The 24,477-nt window shown below is 39.8% G+C and overlaps 1 protein-coding gene across 3 annotated transcripts in view; it reads left to right on the forward strand.

Moving 5' to 3' along the window:
* TMEM163 (transmembrane protein 163) overlaps window positions 1-24,477 on the forward strand; it is a 100,855-nt gene that overhangs the window by 52,362 nt on the left and 24,016 nt on the right. For all 3 annotated transcript variants that reach the window (XM_064451088.1, XM_064451086.1, XM_064451087.1), the window contains 2 exons: window positions 4,185-4,228; window positions 5,388-5,479. In XM_064451088.1, the coding sequence (XP_064307158.1) occupies window positions 4,185-4,228; window positions 5,388-5,479 (136 nt within the window). The remainder of the gene's footprint in view (window positions 1-4,184; window positions 4,229-5,387; window positions 5,480-24,477) is intronic.

Raw genomic sequence — 24,477 nt, forward strand, 5'->3', positions numbered from 1 at the left:
TACTCTCTGAGTAGGTAAAAGGAGATTTTTATGACAGATGGAGGTGCTGTTTGTATGTACCATCTCTCATTTGTAGCTAGACTCATTCCAAAGATTTCTGTTTGGGAGAATCGGAGGCAGTGTTAACTTCCTGACCTATTTCTTGCCTCTTATGTTTGTGCAAAAAGGTACCAAGGTGCTCTCCCAGTGCAGAGAGGGAAATGAGAGGCCCAGGGTCACTGCGGTGTCCTGGCTCTCCAGGAACACGTTTTAGATGGATGAAACCTGGCAAAGGCTGGAGGGAGACTAGATTGCTAAAGAGTTAAATTGGAATGATTTTGTAGGGTTGAGGCCCTAGTCATGATTTAACTGAGGCATGTGGAAATGAATAAAACCCTTATTTTGTTGAGGGTAGAATGTGTGGGAAATGGGGTATTTATCTGGAATCGCTTTGGAAGGGGTGAAGGAATTACAGCAAAATCTGACCTATAGGTTGGCAGACTTCACAAATTGATGTTGCTGTGCAGGCGGAGGCAGTGGTAGATTTGTGGCTTACTGTGCTGGCTCTATTTTTAGTTTCTGACTGCTTGCAAGTTCCGTTTACAAATGTCAGGAAAATGCATTAGGATTATCACTTCATTGTAGAGGTAATAAAATGCTGTCCAATTTAGCCAATAAAATAGCTAAAGGCAGGCTCCCACTGTCATGGCAGTGTAGCTGCTAAATGCATGCAGTGGTTCCACAGGATTTTTAAGCTACCTGCTCTGTTCTTTCCTCATTGCTTGTTTCCCACCATTGTACTGATTCAATATAGAGATTAGGAATCTCTGGGGTTTTTTATGTCAGAGGCTCATCTGGGAATAACTGAAAATGTGTATTGAGAAGAAGGAAGGTGAGGGTTCAGCAAAAGCTCTATGATGCATTCCTGCAGTGCCATATGTTGCTTCTGGAGCATAGCAGTGATACGGGAGGTGTAAAGACCACTGGATATTCCTTTTCTCAGCCTCAAGTGCTTGGATGCGAAGTAGTACTTCCCTAAAAGTCTTTTCAGCTTCAGTGCCTAGAATGGGAGCCAGTAGTTGTCTTTAGAGGATGTGGTCACTCTGTGGCAAACTGTACTGATAGGTTGATTTCCTATATGCCAATATTACAGTTGCTTTCTCTGCCGTAGAGCTGAGGCTCGTGGACAGACATTGCATTTAAGCTGGGGTGATTTACTGGTGAGCTTTATGACTGTAGTTGCCAGCTAGACATATTCATGTGCTAAAGGTGCTTTAACATTGTTACTTGACTCTGAAAGAAAGATGAATGGGTTGTTTTTCCCATTAGAAAACTAGCATGTAAATAAATCTTATAAAAATATATCCTTCCAGGGCTGAAATGGTCATTACTACTTTTATTACAGCATTTTACCACAACAAGTTAGTATTGTAGGGTACCAGTCCTTGGAAGGTCTTTTCTCCAGTTGTGTTCACTAACTAGCGAAACAGATTAAACAGGCTTGTGACACTATTAATTAATGCTTTTTTAAATTTCTGTTTTATATAGCTCAGGCCACACAGATTATGTGTTAGTGCTGTGGATATTCACTGTGGTAGATTACATACAAATAAAGACTGTTCTCATGCTGAAGATCTTATGCTTTAAATACACCAAATATACCACCTAAAGGATTCTTAAGGTGTGGCTATCTGTATGCACTTCATCACCCATAGAAGTTGTATATTCATTTTTAAGGGAACCATAGTGTGAATTTGTTTTAAGTCTGGATTCGGGTGGGGAAAAAAGCCAGCAGTTTAGTAAAAGCTGAGGTGCTAATTCTGCTGTAAGGGCAGGCTAGAAATAGAAGGAAGTGTGGCTTTGAACTGCATCATATGAAAGCAGTACTGACAGGAACATTGCAAGCTTTTGTGTACCTGTGAATGCCCATATTTATTTTTTTTTTGATGCAACTTCTGCAGTTTTTGAAAGTTTATGCTTCCAAGGAGGCATACAATGAAAAGTTGATAGGTAATATATTATTATGCAGTGAAGTATTCAAATTTAGAGCTGGATCACTGCAAGCTAGTGTCAGCTTGTCAACTGTAGCTCTTGCCTGGCAACTCTGACCAAGAAACATAGCCTCTTCTCACCTAGGAGATGAAGTGTGGGAAATTAAGATTTAACAATGGGAGAGGACATGTAAATACATACTTACTGTTTCAATACTCTTCAGCTTTGAGAAAATGTGAATCTGGAAATTAACATGATGACTTTTCTTTGTGTTTTGGCCAACTGGAATGATAAAGTAAAAATATTTTGATATCTGGCATGCTTGTGGCCACAGCTAGGTCTTAGATCAATAAGAAAAGGGTTATTTTTTCCAAGATTTTAATTTCTGTTTATCCAGATAAGTGCCACAGAACTGCAGCTTGCTGTTACTAAAAAGAACAGTCAAACCATAGTAGCTGTGTTCTGCCAAGCTGTTCTAATGAGTACTCGAATACTGAAAATTAGATACTGTGTTTGTCAGCCTAAGATTGACGAAGTCATTGATGAGTCTGGTGTGGGGTGGTTTTTGTGTGGTGGGTTTTTTTTTTTTAATTCAAGTATTTTTATTTTTACAAAAATGTATTCTTCTTAGTAAGTTAGCTGAAATCTGTTCATAAAAGAGTAGTAAAATGAATTCTTCTAGGCTTTATGCAAGCCCTGTTAATATTGGAACTAGAGTGCTGTGCATTTTATTCAGGGTGCACGGGTTTGGTTAGTCCTGTTCTCCCTCAACAGTCTACAAAACACAGCAAGAAGGCTAGAGCTGCTCAGTGCTTGAGACCTTGACATAGCTGTAGTATTGCTGTTAGCCTGTGAGAGTTGCAGTCTGGTGAAGTCCCATCTCTTCTTCTATTGCTGCCTGCTTCTTCCCTGGTATTCCTCTGGGCTACTGGAAAGTATTTTTCCTTGCACAGTACCTCCTAGAACTGGGAACTCTGAAGTGATAGAATTAGGATGCGTGGAGTAAAATTATAAATATGATACTTTTTTCTAGATGTTAGCCCGTTGTCGTGGTTTAGCCCCAGCCAGCAACCAAGCCCCACCCAGCTTCTCACTCACTCCCATCAGTGGGACGGGGGAGAGAATCAGAATAGTAAAAGTGAGAAAACCCGTGGGTTGAGATAAAGACAGTTTAATAGGTAAAGCAAAAGCCGTGTGCACAAGCAAAGCAAAACAAGGAATTAATTCATTGCTTCTGATGGGCAGGCAGGTGTTCAGCCATCTCCAGGAAAGCATGGCTCCATCACATGTACTTGGGAAGACAAATGCCATCACTCCAAACATTTGCCCCTTCTTCCTTCTCCCAGCTTTATATACTGAGCATGATGTCGTATGGTATGGAATATCCCCTTGCTCAGCTGGTGTCAGCTGTCACAGCTGTGTCCCCTCCTGGCTTCTTGTGCACCTGGCAGAGTATGGGAAGCTAGAAAAGTCCTTGACTAGTGTAAGCACTACTTAGCAACAACTAAAACATCTCCGCATTTTCATCACTGTTTTTAGCACAATTCAAAATAGAGCCCCCTACTAGCTACTGTGAAGAAAATTAACCCAGCTGAAACTAGGACACCCATTTTTTAAGTCTTATTTTTCAGAGGCAGTAGGGAGTCAAAATCGGAGCTGGTCAAAATTTTTCCTGCTAATGCTTTTTCCATTGGAAATCACTGATCTGGTGGAATTTGAAGCATTTCTTGGAGCTGTGTGAATTACCCATAGGCTTTTTGTCAAAACGGTGGCAGTCAAGAAGTTTGGGTGGGCCTGCATAGTTTTCTGTCAGCCAGTTCACGTTGACTTTTGTGCCTAGCTGGAGCAAGGAATGCTTTGAGACATGTAAAATTTTCTGGGGGTTTGAAATTGTGGTTTCAACATATTTTCACTCAAAACTGCTTCTGAAATGCAGCATATTTCAGAAACAAACTGTTTCTGAATGCTACGCTAAGGTCTGCCCCATTACAGTTTCGGAAGAAAAAGAAGCATCTTTCGAGTGACCTAACCATTTCCTGCAGTACAAGGTCTTTCTTGTAGACCTTTTTTAAGTGTCAGTCAGGTCGTTCTAGTGGGAACTGGGTGAAACTAAGCCCGTGTGTTGAAACTAGTTTTGTAGTTCTCGGAAAAGAGAAGAAGAAAGGATAAAAAAAAGTTTAAAGTGATTCTAAATAATATTTTCTTTCCTTTAGCTGTCTCCGTAATGAGATACAGTGCATCATCCTTTGGATTTGCTGTAAGTAGAGATACAATTTAAATATTCTCTACCTTTTTTTAAAATGGGCTTTTTCTGAACATGAAATACTGTATTTTTTTTCTTACTCTAAGTTCATGGCAGGGTGTGCAAAGTCAATGATGGACTAAAAAAATATTGAAGACATACCTTGGAAAGGATAGTAAAGGTACTTTCATTATACTTTTTCAGTTTCTGACTACTAAGTCTTATATCAATATTTATATGAGTTGATATCAATGTTTATACCTCATCATTGATAGATACTATCCACCAGATATGGTTTTCTTCTACAAAATCTCTCAGTTTAATCAGTTCTGTTGTTGAACTTGAGCCAAATTCTGAAGTTCCCTTCTGAACTTTGCGTGACCCTTTTCCACTTGAAGTCTATGATAAAGCTCCTATTGATTTCAGGATGACAGCTTTCCTCTCCAGTAGTTGCCATGACTTTCCTGATTTGTGGCAGAGGAAGAAGTTCTGATCAGCAAGGAAAATGAGTGATTTCAAACAATTAGTCCTTTCCTTTCAAATTTGAAGGTTAGATTGACTCTGTAGAAAGTTCGACTTAAGGGTGAAGGTTCTTACAGTGGAACACGCTTGGTTTTTGGTGTTACCTGACATGTCTTCGTTAACAGGAAATACAAACGTGGTGATTTTGCTGCTGATACAGAATAATATGAAATCTGGACACAATAGGATTTTGAAAAAAGTTGTTATTTGCCTGGTTTGAAACAAAACCTTATATTGCAGAAAATTAGTGACTTTGCAGGAAAAGGAATGCTTGACAGGCATTTTCAAACACTTTTTTTTTTTTTTTTTTTAAGAGTTTGCATAAGAATCATGTTAGTATTTTAACTACTGTGGTGCCACAGTGGCAGATGGTGGTGGGCTTTTTTTTTTTCCTTAACTTCTCCACAGGTGATGGATTACACATAAAATTTTTTTAATCACTGACTGACTTCCTGAACTCTGAAGTGTATGATTGTGCAATAATACATGGCAAAAATGTGAAGATCAATTTAACAAATGTAAATCTTGCTTTCTTTAAAATGATTTATTTGAAGCTGCTTTGTGCCTGTGCAGCAGGATAGTAAATGCATTACTGTTAGTACAGGGCACATTTAATGGCCCACAAAACAATTGACTTTTGTATCTCTTTCAGTTTGATGCTACCCTGGATGTTTTGTCATCAGCGATAGTTTTGTGGCGTTACAGCAATGCAGCTGCTGTGCATTCTGCACACAGGGAGTACATGTAAGTACACATAATTACTTTTGGCTTTGGTAGAGGCCTGCAGAGCTTTGCTGTCAAGCTGTGATGCTACAGATTCCAGAGTTTTGACAAAAAACATTTTGTCATGTCAGCAAGTATTCTTTCCTTCTGCCAACTTACTGTTTGGTCCCAAACATGCAGCCTTTCCTTAAGCAAACCTCCCTGTGATTGTGATTTTCAGTTTCTTTTTAGCCAAGATAGTAATTGTTAGGGCTTTGTGATTTAAAAAAATTTTTTTTGTTGTTGCAGCATCTGTATCAAATGAACTGTATTTGTAATCTGTAATGGGTTTGTAAATCTTTTATTTTGTGTCTTACTCGATTATTCTTACTAGAGTACATTTTTAAAATTGATGCTTTTATTATATTTGTGCTTCCCTTAACAAGATTGGAATATGAAGCCCTTCTCTTTGTAAATCACTTCAACTGCTAGTGATATTATTAGAAGTTGACATTGCAGAACATCTGATAAGATTGAGCCTGTATTAGTGATATGATAGTAGGGTGACACAGTTTATTGTAACTGCTGTGCAAAGAGAGAGACAGACACACCCTTTTTAGTACAGAACTATTGCTGTTTTGGTAAATAAGAGTATACCAAATACTTGCATGTCTTCTTTATGGAAAAAAGTGTGTGCTTGCAAAATAAGCATATTTAATGCTTGCTATATAGATCCAATGGGGAAAAAAAGTCTTTAATTTGCAGTGCAGTATTGAGCACAGTGGAAATTATATTCTGCATCATTGTGCAGCATTTCTATTGGCAATGCATGTGGTAGCTGAGAAGATCAGGTGGTGATTGGCTCAAGAATTGTTCCAGCTAGTGAAAAAAGACTTTAACCTCCTACTCAAATTTTGGGTACACCTAGGTGGAGAATTGCAGTACATTTATCCATTTATCTGCTTTGGTTTTGTTCTGTGCTGCTATTGCTAGAGTATCCCATCTGGCTTTTTTGAAGATAGCTCAACTATCCCCTGGAATGGGCTACAAATTTTCAATAAATGGGGAAGAGGTTGGTTTTGTTCCAAAACACCTCTAATGAAGTCCCTTCTGCAGTAAGGGAAGCCTGATGAAACTGAGCTTTTACATAACTGGTAAAAAAAAAAAAGCCACACAGAGGGGACTGTAACTTGTCTTCATGGTCCTTTCCTAAAAACTAAGAAACAGTAAGCAGTATTCTTACATGCATTAACTCAGGCTCATGTAACAGCTTGCCAGCGCTGTGAGTTCCTTTCTGGCAGGGCTCCACACATAACAGTTTGGAATAAAAGGCCATAGAAGATTGATGTGGCATTGATTCATAAAAATAAATCCAGAAATATGTGATTAAAATTAGTCTTTCTGCACAAATTTGGAGATCTTAACAGACATTTCCTGAGTATCTTGCTTTTGTGGGCGTCCACAGAGATTCCTGTCAACGTTCAATTAACATATTTTTGAAATCTCCTTCTGTTAAGCTTTTTCAAGTGAACCTTGTAAAGTACCTTATAGAGAAAAGAAATCCCAATACAAAAGAAGAATCAACATATCCCTATGGCTAAGCCAGTAAAGTGAACAAGCAAAATAGCAAACATATATTCCTGCTTTTTATGCCCGTTTTTAATTTGCTTTCATATAGTCCCTCTGCTTTACATAAGGCTAAATTAAGTCAATGAATTACTTGCCCTGCCCTCTAGTTGATGACAGCTAAGGTTACATGATGAGATCAGTACTGAGTGAAAGAATGTTACCATATGCTGGAAATATGAATCACTGGATAGGCAGTCTGGTTATCCCTCCATTTCTAGAACTGACACGAGGATCATCATAGTACCGACAAACAAAGAGGTGGTTGTGTCTCTTAAGGAAATTCTTACTGTGTCAGATTTTGAGGGAGGTACATTTCTAATTTCCTGTTGTGTTTAATCAGTCACTTGCTTGAAAGACTGCGTGTAATTATTTTTTCCTCTACACTGGGAATATGTTGCATGACTCCTCCTGGCTGCTTGCTTACCTTGTAAATAATCTTTGTATCACATGTGACTATAACTACACCTGGTCTTTCACAGTCCTTGTTTTCTGTGTGCTAGTGCCTCAGTGGGGAAGTCTGCCCTCAGGCTCCTGGACAGTTCGGTGCTTAGGTCACACTGTGCGCTATACCTGTTTCTGTGTTGCCTAGCCATACTTGGCCTTAGTGCAGGAGCCTGTGCAAAACTCTGGGTTTCTGCAGAAGCATTACCACTCTTTCCCAGAGTAAGGTGTGCCGGAGTGACTTCAGTTTAGTTCTTTATTTGTAGTTCTGTCTTTCATTGATTTAAATATTACGTTTGTCTGTGTATCCTAACATATCTGAAAATAACCTAAACTCATTGGCAAAAGCTACATGGAATTGCCAAATAATTATGTGTCGAAAATTTAGAAAACCTACTTTTTCATAAATGTGACAGCAAGAGATTGAAATCAGAGGAAAGCCTCTCATGGAAGGGCAATGTTAGTTAGATCCAGTCCTCACTGCTGGGCGTCGTTGAGAGAGAACATAAAGATAGATTGAAAATCAAAACCCCAGAAAAAGACACAGAGAATACAGCCTGACTCATGATGTGCTATGCATTAAACACTTAGAATAAAATGCTAAGATGTAAAAGAACTGCATAATCTTACTTAAGATGTAGCCATATGGAAGTTAGAAATGCGACATTTCGTGGGCTGATACTCAGAATGAACAGTACAAAACTGCATGCTGTGCCAAGTTCTGCTAAGCTGAACCAACACATGCCTGCTTCACTTCAGGGGAATTGCAGTGCTGAAATTACCATGAAGAGTTGTCCTGCTGAGTTTAACTCAGTTTAATGGGTTTCGTTTTTACTAGATTGTTTGATTTCTGTCATTTTCTGGGGCAAGATGAGAAGGTACTTTCACAGTGTACGTGTGACCAAAGTTACACAATGTACATCTTTGTTGATTCCCGTGGTGGTTTACATCTAGGAACTGCAAAATATATTTTAACTTACCTCTGCAGTTTGCCCATAAATTCTTTGATATTGATGGCCTGAGAAGCTAAAGCTGTCAGTCTTTTCAAGTATTGTATTGATGAGAATTTTTCTTAAGTCATTGTGAAAAGATATATCTGGTTATGTTCAAGATGTGTCCTAAATTATAATGAAATTATGATATTTTTATGCTTTATTTTTAAATATACCAAGTGGCTTTGAAAATATAATGAATATTCACCAAGATCAGGTATAAACCACTGTAAGATTGTAGGCCATATGAGACACTGCTTGATTCTGCCTACTGGCTCATTAATGAAAGAGTACGTAGGAGTGGGATGAATATTTTATGTGTTTGTTACTGGTACTTTTTGGATAGTTTCACACTTCACAATCTTTCTGTTTTGGCATTCAGATAAAAGAGGGTAAAAACAGGCTACTACATTTTTCATGTATTTTAGAAGAGCAGTTGAAAGAATTGTAGGTCTTGAGGCAATGCAAGAATTGGGAAGATATCTGGGAAGAGAGTCAGAGTATGTGGTTCACGAGTGCTCGATTTGCTCAGTATGATCTGCTGGGCTGCAAATTAACATGCAGGAAACTTAGAGATGCTGAACTAATCAACAAAGTAACGCTCAAGAAATCCAAGAAAGAAAAGAGTGCTGAAATAACTTGAGAAATAATTCTGAATCTCAACAAAAGATGCAAATTTATGACCAAATTAAAATTATTGGAATTCCCTATTTTTCTTCATAAGAGGAGAAACTGTAGAGGAAGGGATATACTCTGATGTAGCTGATAAACCAGAGGCTGTAAAATATAGTAGACCCACTGCCTGTGCACTTTGGGCCAGGTACAGCTTATAACTTTATGGTAGGAGTTTTGTGCAGTGCTATGCCGTAAAATGGCTGGGGTTGGCAGGCACATCTGGAGGTCGTCAGTCCCTTGCTCAAAGCAGGGTTGATTAGAGCAGGTTGTCAGGTTAAAGGTCTGAAGCCAATCTTCTGTTTTGTGATTTGAACATTGAACGATCACTGAGCCATTCAAGATGCACAAAGAAATCCGAATGGTCCCCTTTCCTGCTCTCCATAACCAGTGTACAAATATTCTTGAATGTTCTGCCCTTTAGTAAATCTTTAGCAACGTAATAGTTTATTGGGCTGCTGAAGCAAATCTAAATTCTGTGAAAGGAAGAAATTTATTGAAATTGATGTTGTAACAGAGGTTTTTCATGTGCATAAGTAAACTGAGTAAATAGCAGTAGAAGTAATGTCTTAAGAGAAGACTGAAGCATTAGGGACCTGGAAAAACATCTCATGAGAGGCTGAACTAGTAACTAGCTATACAGCCAAAGGGCAGCTCTTTGATCTGTCAAATTCGGGAATGAAGGACTCTGATTTGAGTCTGGAACTGTGTGTGAGGAGAAAGTGAGAAATACCACTAAGAAAGATCGAGAAAGCAGATTAACAAACTTCAGGCATACAGCCTTGTGAAAAAAGCTGTAAAAGATGGAGCTTTTATGTATAGTTTTTTGGAAAGATCTCAAAACTGAACAAAGGAAACGTTTCTTGTTTGATTTCCTCTGATCAGGAAAACAGAACTTGGCTCACGGTAGGTTAATGGAGTCAGTTGGCAGCCTGCTCAGGTCAAATGGAGTAAATGGAGTAGTGCTACTTAGGCTATAAAGCAATATCCCTGTTCTTACACTATACAGAGCTACAGTGTTGCGGTTCTGTACTGCACTGAGTATCTGTATCTTATGCCTGTACGATCCACTGCTCCTAGGATTTATTTTTTGGCTACTGGCTTTTGTTTGAGCTTGTATGTTCAGTATTGCAAAAACTAACTCTGTACAGCATGTTTAGCATAGTGATTCTTGACAGTTGCAGCTGGTGTTTATTATATATTATTTTGTTGATGGTACCAAGTTGAATTCTGTGTTTCCCAAGAACCAGTCTGTCAACATCTTTCTTAACCCAGTGCCAGTGTAAATAGTGAACCTTACTCATACTGAGCATTCTGGATTATGGCAAAATCGGAAAGCTCACATTTCTTTCACAGTTTTGGTGGTTTAATTTTGGGCTTTTTTCCTTTTTTTTTTTTTTTTTTTTTGATTGCATATGTCAGATTACAGCTATTCTTTCCTTTATACTGGTTTCAGCTGGGATAGAGTTAATTTTCTTCCTAGTATAGTATAGTGCTGCAGAGAGGGTATTTCAAGGACCCAAAAGGGTACAGGTAGGCTTTTGGTGTAGCTGCCTTGGAGACGGAGGAAATTAAACAGCTGTCTGCCTTGCCCGGTCTCTTGAAGGACCCTTCTCTTGTGGGGTTGTTGAAGGTCAAGGAACAACAGGTGCTGATCACCACACAACCGTGCACCGGCAGCAATATCACACCAACCGAGACTCCCTGATTCCCATCCATGAGTTCATTTGTCGACTGGAGAGCCAAGGAGTCATCAGTAAGACCCACTCACCCTTTAACAGTCCCACGTGGCCAGTGCGGAAGTCTAATGGAGAGTGGGGGCTAACAGTAGACTACTGTGGCCTGAACAAAGTCATGCTGCCACTGAGTGCTGCTGTGCCAGACGTGCTAGAACTTCAATACGAACTGGAGTCAAAGGCAGCCAAGTGGTATGCCGCAACTGATATCGCTCATGCATTCTTCTCAATCCCTCTGGCAGCAAAGTGCAGGCCACAGTTTGCTTTCACTTGGAGGGGCATCCAGTACACCTGGAATTGACTGCCCCAGGGGTGGAAACACAGCCCTACCATTTACCATGGACTGATCCATAATGCATTGGAACAAGGTGGAGCTCCTGAACACCTACGATACATTGATGAATCATTGTGTGGGGCAACACAGCAGAAGATGTTTTTGAGAACAAAGTGGCAAGATGGATGCCATCAGATCCCAATGGATGTGATCAACAAAATAGCAGTCATGTCCCCACCTACTCGCAAAAAGGAAACACAAGCTTTCTTAGGTGTTGTGGGTTTTTGGAGAATGCATATTCCAAATTACAGTCTGATTGTAAGCCCTCTCTATCAAGTGACCTGGAAGAAGAATGATTTCAAATGGGGCCCTGAGCAACGACAAGACTTTGAACAGATTAAACAGGAGATAGTTCATGCAGTAGCTCTTGGGCCAGTCCAGGCAGGACAAGATGTAAAGAATGTGCTCTACACTGCAGCTGGGAGGAATGGTCCTACCTGGAGCCTCTGGCAGAAAGCGCCAGGAGAGACCTGAGGTTGACCCCTAGGGTTTTGGAGTTGATACAGAGGGTCCAAAATGCGCTATGCTCCAACTGAAAAAGAGATATTGGCAGCATATGAAGGGGTTCCATCTGCTTCAGAAGTGGTTGGTACTGAAGCACAGCTGCTCCTGGCACCCTGACTGCCAGTGCTGGGCTGGATGTTCAAAGGAAAGGTCCCCTCTACACACCATGCAACTGATGCTATGTGGAGTAAATGGGTTGCACTGATCACCCAGTGGGCTCGGGTAGGAAACCCCAGTCACCCAGGAATCTTGGAAGTGATCATGGACTGGCCAGAAGGCAAAGACTTTGGATTATCACCAGAGGAGGAGGTGACACGTGCTGAAGAGGCCCCACTGTATAACCAACTGCCAGAAAACGAGAAGCAATATGCCCTGTTCACTGATGGGTCCTGTCACTTTGTGGGGAAGCATCAGAGATGGAAGGCTGCTGTATGGAGTCCTACACGACAAGTTGCAGAAACTTCTGAAGGAGAAGGTGAATTGAGCCAGTTTGCAGAGGTAAAGGCCATCCAGCTGGCCTTAGGCATCGCTGAACGGGAAAAGTGGCCAGTGCTCTATCTTTATACTGACTCCTGGATGGTGGGAAATGCCCTGTGGGGCTGGTTACAGCAGTGGAAGCAGAACAACTGGCAGTGCAGAGGCAAACCCATCTGGGCTGCCACATTGTGGCAAGATAGCCCAGCTTCTGGTAAAATCAAACAATACAATGGACTGCTAAAGACTACACTGAAATCAATGGGGGGTGGCACATTTGAACACTGGGATACACATTTAGCAAAAGCCACCTGGTTAGTCAACACGAGGGGATCTTAATTTTCTTCCTAGTATCTTCTATAGTGCTGTGGTTTGGATTTAGTATGAAAATAATGTTGATAACATACTCATGTTTTAGTGTAAGCAGTGCTTACACTAGCCAAGGACTTTTGCAGCTTGCCATGCTCTGCTGGGTGCACAGGAAGCCGGGAGTGGAGGGGGTACAACCTGGACAGCTGACCCACACTGGCCAAAGGGAAATTCCATACCATGTGATGTCATGCCCAGTATATGAACTGGGGGGGGAGTTGGCGGGAGGGGCAGTGATTGCTGCTCGTGGACTGGTGGCATCGGTCAGCAGCTGGTGAGCTGTTGCATTGCTTGTTTCCTAACCCCCCGTCCTCCCCCTGGGTTTTGCCTCTCTCTTTCTCTTGTTGTTTTCATTACAATATTATTATTATTTATTTATTTATTACTACTACTACTAGTACTGTGTTATTTTAATTATTAAACTGTTATTATCTCAACCCATGAGTTGTCTTTCTTTTGCTCTTCCAATTCTCTCCCCCATCCCACAGTGGTGGGGGGAATTAGCGAGTAGCTGCATGGTGCTTGGTTGCTGACTGGGGCTAAAGCATGACACTGTAAGAAGAAAACTAAATTGTATCACGGGAACATAATTTCTGATGAACTTGTGGCACCCTATGTTGCCATGACAGAATACGTAATGAATGCAGATATTTTTTTTTTTCTCTTATATTGGTGAAGCTGTCATCTGAAACATCAGCAGTAATATTAAAATAACAAGAATCAGAGTCTGCTGTGTGGCAGACAAGGGTGCCCATATCTGTCATACCTCCACCTACTGCTGATAAAGCTTTTTGCTGGGATAAAATAGTCATTCCTATCCTTGGTGGGGCAGCATATATTCTGGAGTGTTCTTTCTTTGTGGGTAATATGACACTACCTGCAACAGTAGGTGGCTTCAGTTATCTCTGCTCTTGCATTTATTTTGCATAGCTTTTTTCACCTTATGCTAGGTTTAAAAACAATGGGACAAGAATTGGGAAGGTTTTGTAGTCTTTGCAGCTTTGCAGTTAGACATTATTTAAAAACTTTGCTATGTGTCTCTAACTTAACTTTAATCTCCTTGCATTATACCTCAGCTTTGGCAGCTGGATTTGTTACTGTCAGAATGCGGAACCCATTGGCCAAGTGAAAAATGCCTGCCCTAAGGATTTGATTCTTAATAGGCTCTTAAATTATGGGGAGAATGAACTGGTATTCTCATCTGTTTTGACATCCAGAAGAGGACAACTGTAAGAGCTCAATCCAAGAATTTCTAACATAGTTTGAGCTAAAAGCAATCTCTAAGAAAGATACTTGACTAATTCTCAGGAATAGAGTAAATACGAAACCTGACTCATAATTAGAATGCTGGATGCAACAATTAGAAAATCTCTTCCATCCGTCGCTACCCTATCCCTACATTTAATTAAGCTCAATGATAAAGATGTACATCTTATTTCTAATCTGTGTGTATATATAGGGCTTAAGTTTATACATGCTCAGCCTTGTCATGTGGTTTTTTCTGTCTGATAAATGAAGAACATGGTGGTGGTTCACTGGGGTTTTCAGCTGTCAGACAACACTGGGAATCCACTGTGTGGGTATCATACATATATGGATTATCCTTTATATAGGGATATGTAATGAAGAGAGGGAGGGACGGAGAAAGGAAGGAAGGATATTCTGACCCTTTCCTAGGACTTCATGCACTAGGGATGATACGGCGATGTAACAGTGTGACACAAGAATTAGGATATTTAAAAGCACTTATGAACCGTATTAATGATATCAACAGCCTTTTAATAATACCCATTGAATACAACATTACTAGTGTACCAATCCCTTTCTTTGGTTGTTTGATAACCTCCTGGGTACATACTCTCAGAGAGTTATCTTCTCACAGAACATGCCTTGCGTTCAGTTTTTGATTGTAAGTAGCCTCTTCAGGTAAATGGAGCAGTGCAGCCAGTAGGCATACCAGTGTTTCAAATACTGCCATGAATTGATGGATGTTTATCGAGTAGAAGGATACAGCTTTGAACAGTTTTTCTTTTATAACCTTACATCTTCTTAAGCATGCTACCTTTGGAGAGGCCTCGTTGAGTGATTAGAAACCCTCACCAGTTGCTTAGTTACCTTCTTTCTGGAATTTAGACTTAAGTAAACAGCAATAATAAAATCGTTTGCACAACTCTGTATGGTAAGTAGACAACCACTCTGAATTGAATATACCTGAAGTAACTGTTCGTTGCTGTGGTGTTCCCTTTGTCAGCATGGGCATCTTATGGATAAATATTCCTTTGACATCTTGTTCTCCTCTTTACTTTCTGGTGCAATTCCTTTTTGGAAGACAGGGGACATATAAGTACACGGTATCCTTCTTCAGTCTCTAGGGAAAAGTGCTGTATGGCTTCATGAAATGGTACCTTACTGCTTTCCACTACATTATCTCTTCAAATTGCAAATCTACTTTTGCTCTGTAGTCTGTTGTCCAGTTCCTTATGGTCTAGTCCAGGGCACTCCAGAGGCTTTCATCCTGCGAGTGACTTTTGCTTTGAGGGTGATGGTTGGAATTGCCCTTTATTACTACCCTGTGCAGGTTCTGTAAAGAGCCATCACCATCGCTGCCTCCTGCAGAGCCATGTCTGCTGGTAAAGGAAGTGGGCACCTCTGTGTGGCTGCTGGGCCAATGTGGGGAGTTAGTGGCTGGTGAGTTTCTGTAAAGACTTCTTTCTTACTGAGAAAATGTGATGACAGGTAAGACCCTAAGGAGGAGTGAGCCTCTCCTTCCGAAGTCATTGTGACCATTTTTTCTCTTGCTAATGTTCAGATGACACCACTTGAGAATATTTATCCCAGGGTTTGGTCACGGGGAGCCTTATGGAATATATTGAATATATGTGTATTACATTTAGGCGTGCATTGTGGGGATCATGAGGTATCCTACCCATGCACCCAAAACTTAAAAGAATTAGAAACCACCTTTTATGGGAGGAAATGGCTGTCATACTGCCAGGTTATGCCTGGCTCTTCTTTCTTTTCCTCTGATTCATGTAAGAGAGCATACTGATCTATATGGTTGCAAGGTATGTTGTCTTTTGGTTCACAGAATTAAAACCCCCTAATTTTCAGTATTACTACTGTATTTAAATTTTCATGTGCGGATTGGCTCTGCTGTACTGGTTAGCCCAACTAAATGAGCACTGTCTATTTAGGTAGTGTTGAATGGAAATAATCCTCTCAATTCAGACCCAACATAGTAGTCACATTGAAAAAACTGTGGATAATTTTTTCTGTGCCACACATACGAAAGAGACTTGAAACACAGATGGCAAAATCCACACCTACCCACAGTTCAGGGCAAACCTCTGTGGCTGGAGGAAAAACTCTTTTGTGATGAGTGAATGGAATAGCTAAGTGATCTGGAAAAATGTCAAATGCATGGAGATATCCTACAAACTGCAAATAGCTACGAACCTATCTCTGCAACTCTTGTTTAGTTCTCAGCTACCATGAGTAGGTCCTCACATGGCACATGCATGTCTCTCCTACCCAGTGGAGCACAGCGCAGAGTTTGCAAAGTAAGTGTTCACCTGTGCTTGGATATCTGCTTTACAGGAGGAGAAATACAGCTTCTTTTTAACCACGCTGAAAATTTCTAAACCATTCTTCTGAAACATTTAGCCGAAATACTACATCCATGTACAGTGCTGGATACAAGTTTTAGAGGTGCTTCATTAGGCTGACTTATTAAACTCTATAATTTCTCTTATAAATCCATTATCCCATATTCAGGCAAAAGTGAAGCAATCGTAAACTTTGCTCTTATCCAGGCAGAAATGCATGTATGCATACATTTATGCACGCACACACACAAAATCCTCACACATAGAATTTATATTAAATATGAAACAGCAAATGTATATATTTATACATTCTAAAATCTGTTTCTAAAAGTGTGGCATCTGTACACTTGGCAATGATTTTACCAGCGCTAGATCCAAAATCGATTTAATTTATGAAGGCCTTTCCTTTTACTTCACTGGTAGTTGATTAGGCATTATTTGTGTATGTTGCCTAGTATATACACACATATATAAAAAATCAGGGATATGGTGTTGTTCTATACTGGAATTTCATAATCACCATAAAAATGAATATTACAGAAATTCTCATAAGGTTTTAATTTCCAGCTTCAGGGGAATGACAGAATCTCTGATCACCTGCTGCAAGGCTGGGAGTAGTGATCAGCTCTTCACAAGCCAGCAGGGTGGTTATAAGGCCGGTGTACCGTAAGTGCACCTGTACAGTCTGTGCAGACCAGGAAACTAGAAAACAGGTCGTAAGAGTTTTCAGAATCTCTTGAGTTGTAGAAATGTCTATGAGCTTTTATTGGCAGATATTTAATACCTGGAGAGTCAAATTATTTATGGAACTGTTGCCCCAGTTCAGCTGCATAATTTTAAAGGATGTAAATACCCTGTTCTGCGGTGAGTAGTTGAAGTCCTGAGGATAATGAGTTTTAGAAGGCTTATTTTCAACATGAAATGGATCCCTAGTGAAACTAATCTGAGTCTCAGATATGAAGGTGGTGAACCACTGGCCCAGGTTGCCCAGTGGGGTGGTTGATGCCCCATCTACGGAAACATTCAAGGTCAGGCTGGACGGGACTCCGAGCAACCTGATCTAGTTGAAGATGTCCCTGCTCACTGCAAGGAGGGTGGACTGGATGACCTCTAACGGTCCCTTCCAACCCAAACTATTCTGTGATTCTATATAAGCACCATTTCCTCTCCATGTTCTTTAAGAAGGGGTTAGACCATGACATAACACAGTATAGTTTTTAATATAATAATTCAAAAATCAGCTTTCAATGATGATTTGGACTGTTACTTGAATTCTCTTTATTTCGTAACTTTGTGTTGTTGGGGTTTTTTTTATGGTATGAAAAAGGAGTAGCTGTAATGATGCTGATCTGGATTTTGGCAGTTGGAGGTGGATTATGTGTGATGAACGGCGAGCCCACTTCGTTCCTTTTAAAGTGTATCTTAAAGTGACTCTATTCCCTTTTCACCCAGCAACAGGCAGGTATAAATACTCTGAAGAGCTGTGATTCTGTACAGTTTGGTGTCCAAGCCCTCCTCAGTAACTAAACGTGATAATAGACAAGCTACAGTATAACTCTGATTGGACACAAAGAAGTTTAAGATTAGCAGTAGAGCATGACAAAGAAGCAGGAATCTCAAGACTGAGGCTGATATTGCATCTTTTGCGTGTGTATTACAGTAATATGCCAGAGTGGCCAGTAATTGTTCCTTTTAGAGTAAGCCCTGTAATGGGTTTAAGAGGCAGATTTTACAGTCTTCACAGTTCTGGCTGTCACCCTAATATAAAATGTGGTTAGAATTATCTCAGCAATATCACAGAATGGGTAGCAAAGAACAAATGTCAGTGAACAGCTGCATTGCAATTTTAATGCTTCTTTTTCTAAATCACAGACAACAGAGCTGTACTTGTGGCACAATGTGCAGTAGACTGAACAGGCCCTTTCCTGCCGTAGAGATTTTGCCATCACCTGCCCCTGCTGTGTCCAGGGTGTGTGCAGGGGTGGCTGTTGGTGTGCAGGCCGACATTCCTAGCACGGCTGCTTAGGCCTTTTCCCTGCTTCTTTACATACTTTTTCCTGGTGGCAGGAATGGTCCTTGCTCTATTCCTCCTATTCCTCACTTGTGTGACAGCAGATTAGGATGTATAGGTAGCAAACAGAGGCTGCTGTGGAAGAGAAGGTAGCTGTGAGGAGAAAAAAAGCTGTGGGTCTTGAAAGGACGTGGATTGCAGTTGAGATCAAGGGGAGAGAAAGCAAAGAGAGGCCCACATCTGCAACATCCCCAGCCATCCCTTGGGTCCCCAAAAGGCTGCAAACCAGAACAAACACTTTCAGCCCCTTCTCTCTGAAACAACCTCTGACTTCTTCTCTTTCTATATTCTTTGTCCACTGACTTAGTTCTGAGCCCTATTCCATTTTCTCTGCCCTGCTGCACTTCATTCCTAGCAGCCAGAACCCACTGGTTTGCCGCCGGAAAATAATTTGTTGGTGACCAAAGATTGGGCTTTTTCCTCCTGAGTTCTCACTTTTGAATATCAGCATTCAATTTTGCCTGTGCTTGAGAAATCTTGGGCTAGCTGTGACTGGAATTTTATACTTGGCTACTGTAATCGGACCGTAAGAGCTGCAATAATACAAATACTAAATGAAAGTAGGCCTAGCTTTGTTTAAACAGGCTGACTGCCTCTCATCTAGAAGAAACGTGGTGCAGATCATTGCAAGCTCCACATTACTAATGAAGGAGCATTCATAGACTGTAATCAGTATTAGGTTATGGAAAGGAAGAATAAAAACAAGAGTACCAGTAAAGCGAAGAGATACAAAAGGGTTCCTGTCATGTGGCTAGACACAAAAGATTGTATAGAGAGGTACAGGGTTAAAAAGTGAATGATTACTGTACGTTCAAAAGTATTTTCCTAACTCCTGACATAATAAAAACCTCTTGGGCAGTTGCCTTGCATGTTGTGCCATATGACTTCCCCTGAATGATTCCATACATGATGTTCACTCTGTCACACACTAATACTAAAATGCTTTCAATTCATAGCGAAACAGGAATTAACACATTTATAGTTTTTATTAAATTAGTTACTTATATAATTTAAATTTTTTCTTACTTAAACTCTAGAGGTTTCATTAGTGGGTTTATTCAGAGATTAAATCCTGTATCCATCATAAAACTGATTTGCTCAGCTTTGCTGAAAAAGCTCACATTACTCCTGGGCTTAGAGCTCATATTGCTGTTATTGGCCTGCAGCTCATTTTAATGCTAAGTTAGAGTTCCTTGCAAAGTAATAGTTTTAACACTACCTCTTTACTCCAGTGGTGAAACTAGCCTGTAGAGGTTTTAATGTTTCCTTTTCTGTGGGCTATTAGGAGCCATTAGTGCTGAAAGAACTTGAGAGAGCCTGCAGAGAAAAAGATTTTGTGAATAAAAATTTATAGGATCATAGGATAAATCAGGTTGGGAGGGCCTCAGGAGGTTTCTAGCCCAGGCTCCTGCTCAAAGCAGAGTCAGCTGTGAGATCAGAATAGGTTGGACAGAAATTTATCCAGTCAGGTCTTCAATACTTCCAAGAATGGAAACTCCGAAACCCCTCTGGGCACACTGTTCCACTATTTCCATGGTGGAAAACTAATTTCTCTTAGAGAAATAGATCATGGTAAGATTCTTATTGCTCAAGAAAATACAGAATTAAAATATGCTAGATAAATGCAGCTCTTGGAAGGTAACAGAATTATAGGTAGAAATTAGGAGTATTATCTTTTATTTATAGTATGTTAGCTGCCAGAGAATTGGATGAGGAACTGAAGCCTGTTTTGTTGGCAGCTTTGCAAATATAAGAATATAGTTTCTACCTCAAGAATGTCAATACAAACACTAGTGCTTTATAGTTACTTTTTTACAGTTCTCTTTGTCATGTTTATCTCTGCAGCTCTGCTAAAATTATTAAAATGTTTTCCATGAATAAGGTAAGCAATGTTTTCAATTAATAAGATAAATAATCTTGATACAAGAAAATTTTTTTTCAGTGAGAACAATCAATCACTAAAACAACCTCCCCAGGGATGTGGTGGGGTCCCTGTCAGAGGAGGTTTTCAAGGTGCGATTGGGCAGGGTGCTGGATAATCTCATCTAGGCTCCCTTTTTCATGAAAGGTTGGACTGGGCGATTTTCTGAGGACTCTTCCAACCTGGGTTGTTCTATGGTTCTGTGAGGTTTTTTACACTGGTAAAAGTAATAAAAAACCAAATAACCCCTGTAATCAAAAAAGATCAGGTAATCTGAGATACAGCAATGAATAAACAAGGCAGAACAGTGCAGTATTTGACAAGAAGGTTAGGTTTTCAATATTACATTTTAGTTGTATCATATCTTACTGAAACTGGGAAGTATTTAGACTGCTACTGACAGTCTTGCTTTATTCCGCATGGTGTCATCACATTTCAGGGACTATTTTAATGAACTTGAAGTGTGGTGTAATAAGTTCCAGGATGTAACACACATACTCCCAAATATGTGAGACTCTTTCCCGCTCCACTGCCCCAAAACAACTGTTCCTCTGAGCTACTAAGAGAAAGTTAACACTTTTTTGCAGGTTATATTTGTATGTGTCATTATTTTTTTCTGAATCCTTAATTCTATTGAACCACCTTTGCTGCGTATGAGAGCAGATTGACTTGAGAGGAGTAATTACCAAGAGCTTCATTACAAACCCACGTTGGTACTGTGTTACTGTACTCCATTTGCCAGAAAGGTAGCAGGATGACACTTAAGACGGGAAGCCTCTTGCCTTGGCTATTTTATAGCAGTCAATTGATATGAGGAAAACTCCTTTATGAGTCACCCTTGTGTAGCTTACCCCAGATCTCTTTTGAGCCAGTATATAGCAGAGCTTGTCACTGGAGGTATATTTGTAACTTTGTTATTATTATCTATTTAATTTTTATAAAGTGTTACAAAACAAGTAGCTGAGAGTCTAAATCTGGGGTCTTACCTCAGGCTGAGCGCTGCTTACATGGAAGAGCAGTCCCTTTGGCTGAAATGGGTCACTCATGTAAGGAGGATTCAGTGTGGCAAGAGCCTTGCTAAAGGTAAAATTGCTTTATTGCATTGAAGAGTAATCACCATAGAGATCTGAGTGAGATTAGTCTTTAGTTCTATGATGGAAATATTACGTAATTTTAGTCTTACCACTACCTGTAGGGAATCATAACAAATAATTATGAAAGTAAGACAGAATTAAGGACAAATCCATGAATTAGAAGATTGTTTTGTTGTGTCTGCTAGATGCAAATGAATTGAATAGTTGGACCTTTTTCCTTAGGAAATTAATTTTGTGGTAGAGGGAAAAAAAGGTTATTAACAGCAGCTGAAAATTGTCAGTCTGGGGAGATGGAACCTGCTGAATCTCAGTACTTTTCAGAGCCATTTGCTTAAAAGCCATTAAGTTACGCGAAGTAACAAATTTTTGATTAAGGGAAAGACTATCTGGTGCTTACAGTGACGGATTTCCTTTTCTGGTTTCCTTATGAGTTGTGAAAATTTGTCATAAAAATGAAGAACTGTGTCTGCTAGAGCTCTGTACAGGGAATGTGTTAGAGAAAACATGAGGTGGCAGCTGAATGTCATGTAATACAGTTACGCTAATCTTATTTTGTTGGGTGTGAGTGCAAATATCCAGGACTGGTGTAATACAAAATTGATATTTATGGGGTTGTATAAATATAAATGGATTGTAGTACTACTTTCAGAAGAATGTCTTTTGGAAATTGTCATGTTGTAGCACACCCAGAACCAAGCTTAAGATTGGAGGCACGAGTTTAGTTTTTAGGATTTAGACATAATCATGTTTCTGAATTTCACTAGAAGTGAACTAGCAGTAGCTGAAGCTCAAAAGCTGTATAAAGTCTTTTGCAGTTTTGAAAGTCCAAATAAGTTCATTCTCAATGCCTGAGGCTGCAGTACAACTTATTTAACAGTACATTCCATCTGTGACAAAGCTATATTGAAAAGTTGACAAAATCGGTAAGTCATTGTATTAAAAAATGAAGTCATACTTTATATTATCTTCTGGATTTTCAGGCAGAAATACTGCATCAAAAACACATGAGGAAGTAGCTTCGGCAGACCATGATCTGCCACCAAGACCTACAACAAACTAAAGAACTTGGTGGTTTCACTGTTAAAATTGTAATAATAAATTCTCTTTACTGACAACTTAATGATATAGTTTTAACTACTCCTGCATTCTAAGTGCCATTGTTCTAAATAAAAAAAAAACCAAACGAAAACAAAACTGCAACCCTTTGGAAGTTTGAGCTTTAGTTGATCTAAAAGTTGATTATTGCCTGGATATCAGAGAGGTGCCCTCAAGGTTGTCCCTTCTGAAATAGTCTGTTGTTCCTTAAACTATACTGCATTCTGAAAGGTTCCAGAAAGCTTATTGTTTCTGAAAAACATGTTCCCCCCCGCAATGTTTTAAAATGTTTTGTCTGAATTGTGTCTGTTCCTCTTTCTTTTTAGAAGCAATATATTACATGGAGCTGAGGGAGATTTCAGATTCACTCATTCGTCATTAGACCTTAACTGTTGCCTGTTAAACCTGTTGTGATCAATTTTTTTGCATTATAGATCAATCTCTAATGATGTAGTAGATATTTACTGGGAAACTCTTTATACAAACTCATGTGGAAATAGATATAAAATATGTCCACGATTCTCAGTAGCTGCTGGAGCTGTAAGTAAGTGGTACTGGTGGCTTATGATACATGGAGATCTGTTCATCTTGGGTGATACTGGACCCTCATGTCTTAGCAAGAAGGTACCAATGTTTTGGAATATGAGGGCCTTACGTGGGCCACCAGTTGCTCTGGAGTGTCTGAATTGCTGACAGGGATTACGGGGGACCTGGAGATTGAGGAACATTTATTGCACTATGATGATTCCGAGCCAGGGGTATCTGTAAAATCTTCATTAGATTTTCAGTCAAACCTCAGTTCTGTATAGCTCCTCTTTCATTATTTTATATGAATACTTCTGAGTTGACTTGAACTTGTTTAGAAATGGCAGTTGGCTCCTCTAATTTAGTTGAATGTTATTAATGAAGTTGCATTTGCCAACAATCTTGGCACTAACACCCTTTGAGTGCAGTTGGAAACACTATTTAGTTACAAAGCAGTTGAGTAATTGTCAGCAGATGGAAGTTAGCAGGCTTGTATTAAAGTTTTTGTTGTCTAATGGCTTGAAAATAAAGCAAGCTTACAGTAACCAATTACGATTTGTTTATTATGTACTACAGTTAACATTTCAGATTAATTTTTGGAGGTTTCTTATTTTGTAAATTTGTAGTTGAATTTTGCATGATTTGCAGTCTAGACAGAAATTATTTTTCTGGCAAATGAGATTGAAAGAAGACACTATGCAGTATTTTGTTCTAGTGGTTTTGCAGATAAACTGATGCACTCAAGAAGACAAGAAATGTATTTTTGCTCTTAAAGTACTATGTATGCCATTACTCATGAATTTTACATGGCTATGGATTCCAAAAGCCAGTATATAATGGAGAAGTTAGGCTAGCTAAATATGATAACTGAATGCTGATTCAAACCTCAGACTGCATTTCTGTCTGCTATTAATACCCTTGTCACTGCTAATTAACATCTTCCTTTTTTCTTTCTACTTTTAGCTATTTCTGGTTAAGTAGGTGTATGGGAATTCTTTTGACACAGTAAAACTCATCTGGGGAATAAGAGAAGCAGCTCAAGATTGCTGAAGTCATTGCTTACCTGCTGGCATAGGCAAAGATGCAAAATATTTGTTGTCAGGCTTGGGTGGTTGGAGAGTTTACAGAGAACCACAAACTCTCCAACATGCATGAGAACTGAATCCAGCCAGTGGCCAGGGCAAGTGCTGGTTCCCTGGGCACATCAGACTTGTGCCAGCAAGGCTCCTGCCAAGCCCTTAGGCAACGTTTGCCTGTCTTCCTCAGAAGATGCATGTAGGGAATAGAAGGTATGCTAAGGGAAAGCGATGATGCTTCGCTGTCTTCTTTTTCCCATACCCTTTGCATTCAACAATACATATTGGCACGGGAAGTTGAATCAGTTGTGTCCAACTCAGGTTTGTGACTATGTTGGTTTAAGCCTGCTGGGAAAGATAGAAAAGCTTGTCTTTCAGTGTTGCTTTCAGATGAAATGTCAGCATATTGCATGAAGTGTATCTTATCAATCTGTCACTGGCTCAGCAAACGGCCTTAGACAAGTCAGCCAACTTTTGTGGGCCAGTTCTGTGTTCAAGTTAC

Source organism: Phalacrocorax carbo, chromosome 5 (genome assembly GCF_963921805.1).
Source record: "Phalacrocorax carbo chromosome 5, bPhaCar2.1, whole genome shotgun sequence".
In the NCBI taxonomy this organism is placed as follows: Eukaryota; Metazoa; Chordata; class Aves; order Suliformes; family Phalacrocoracidae; genus Phalacrocorax; species Phalacrocorax carbo.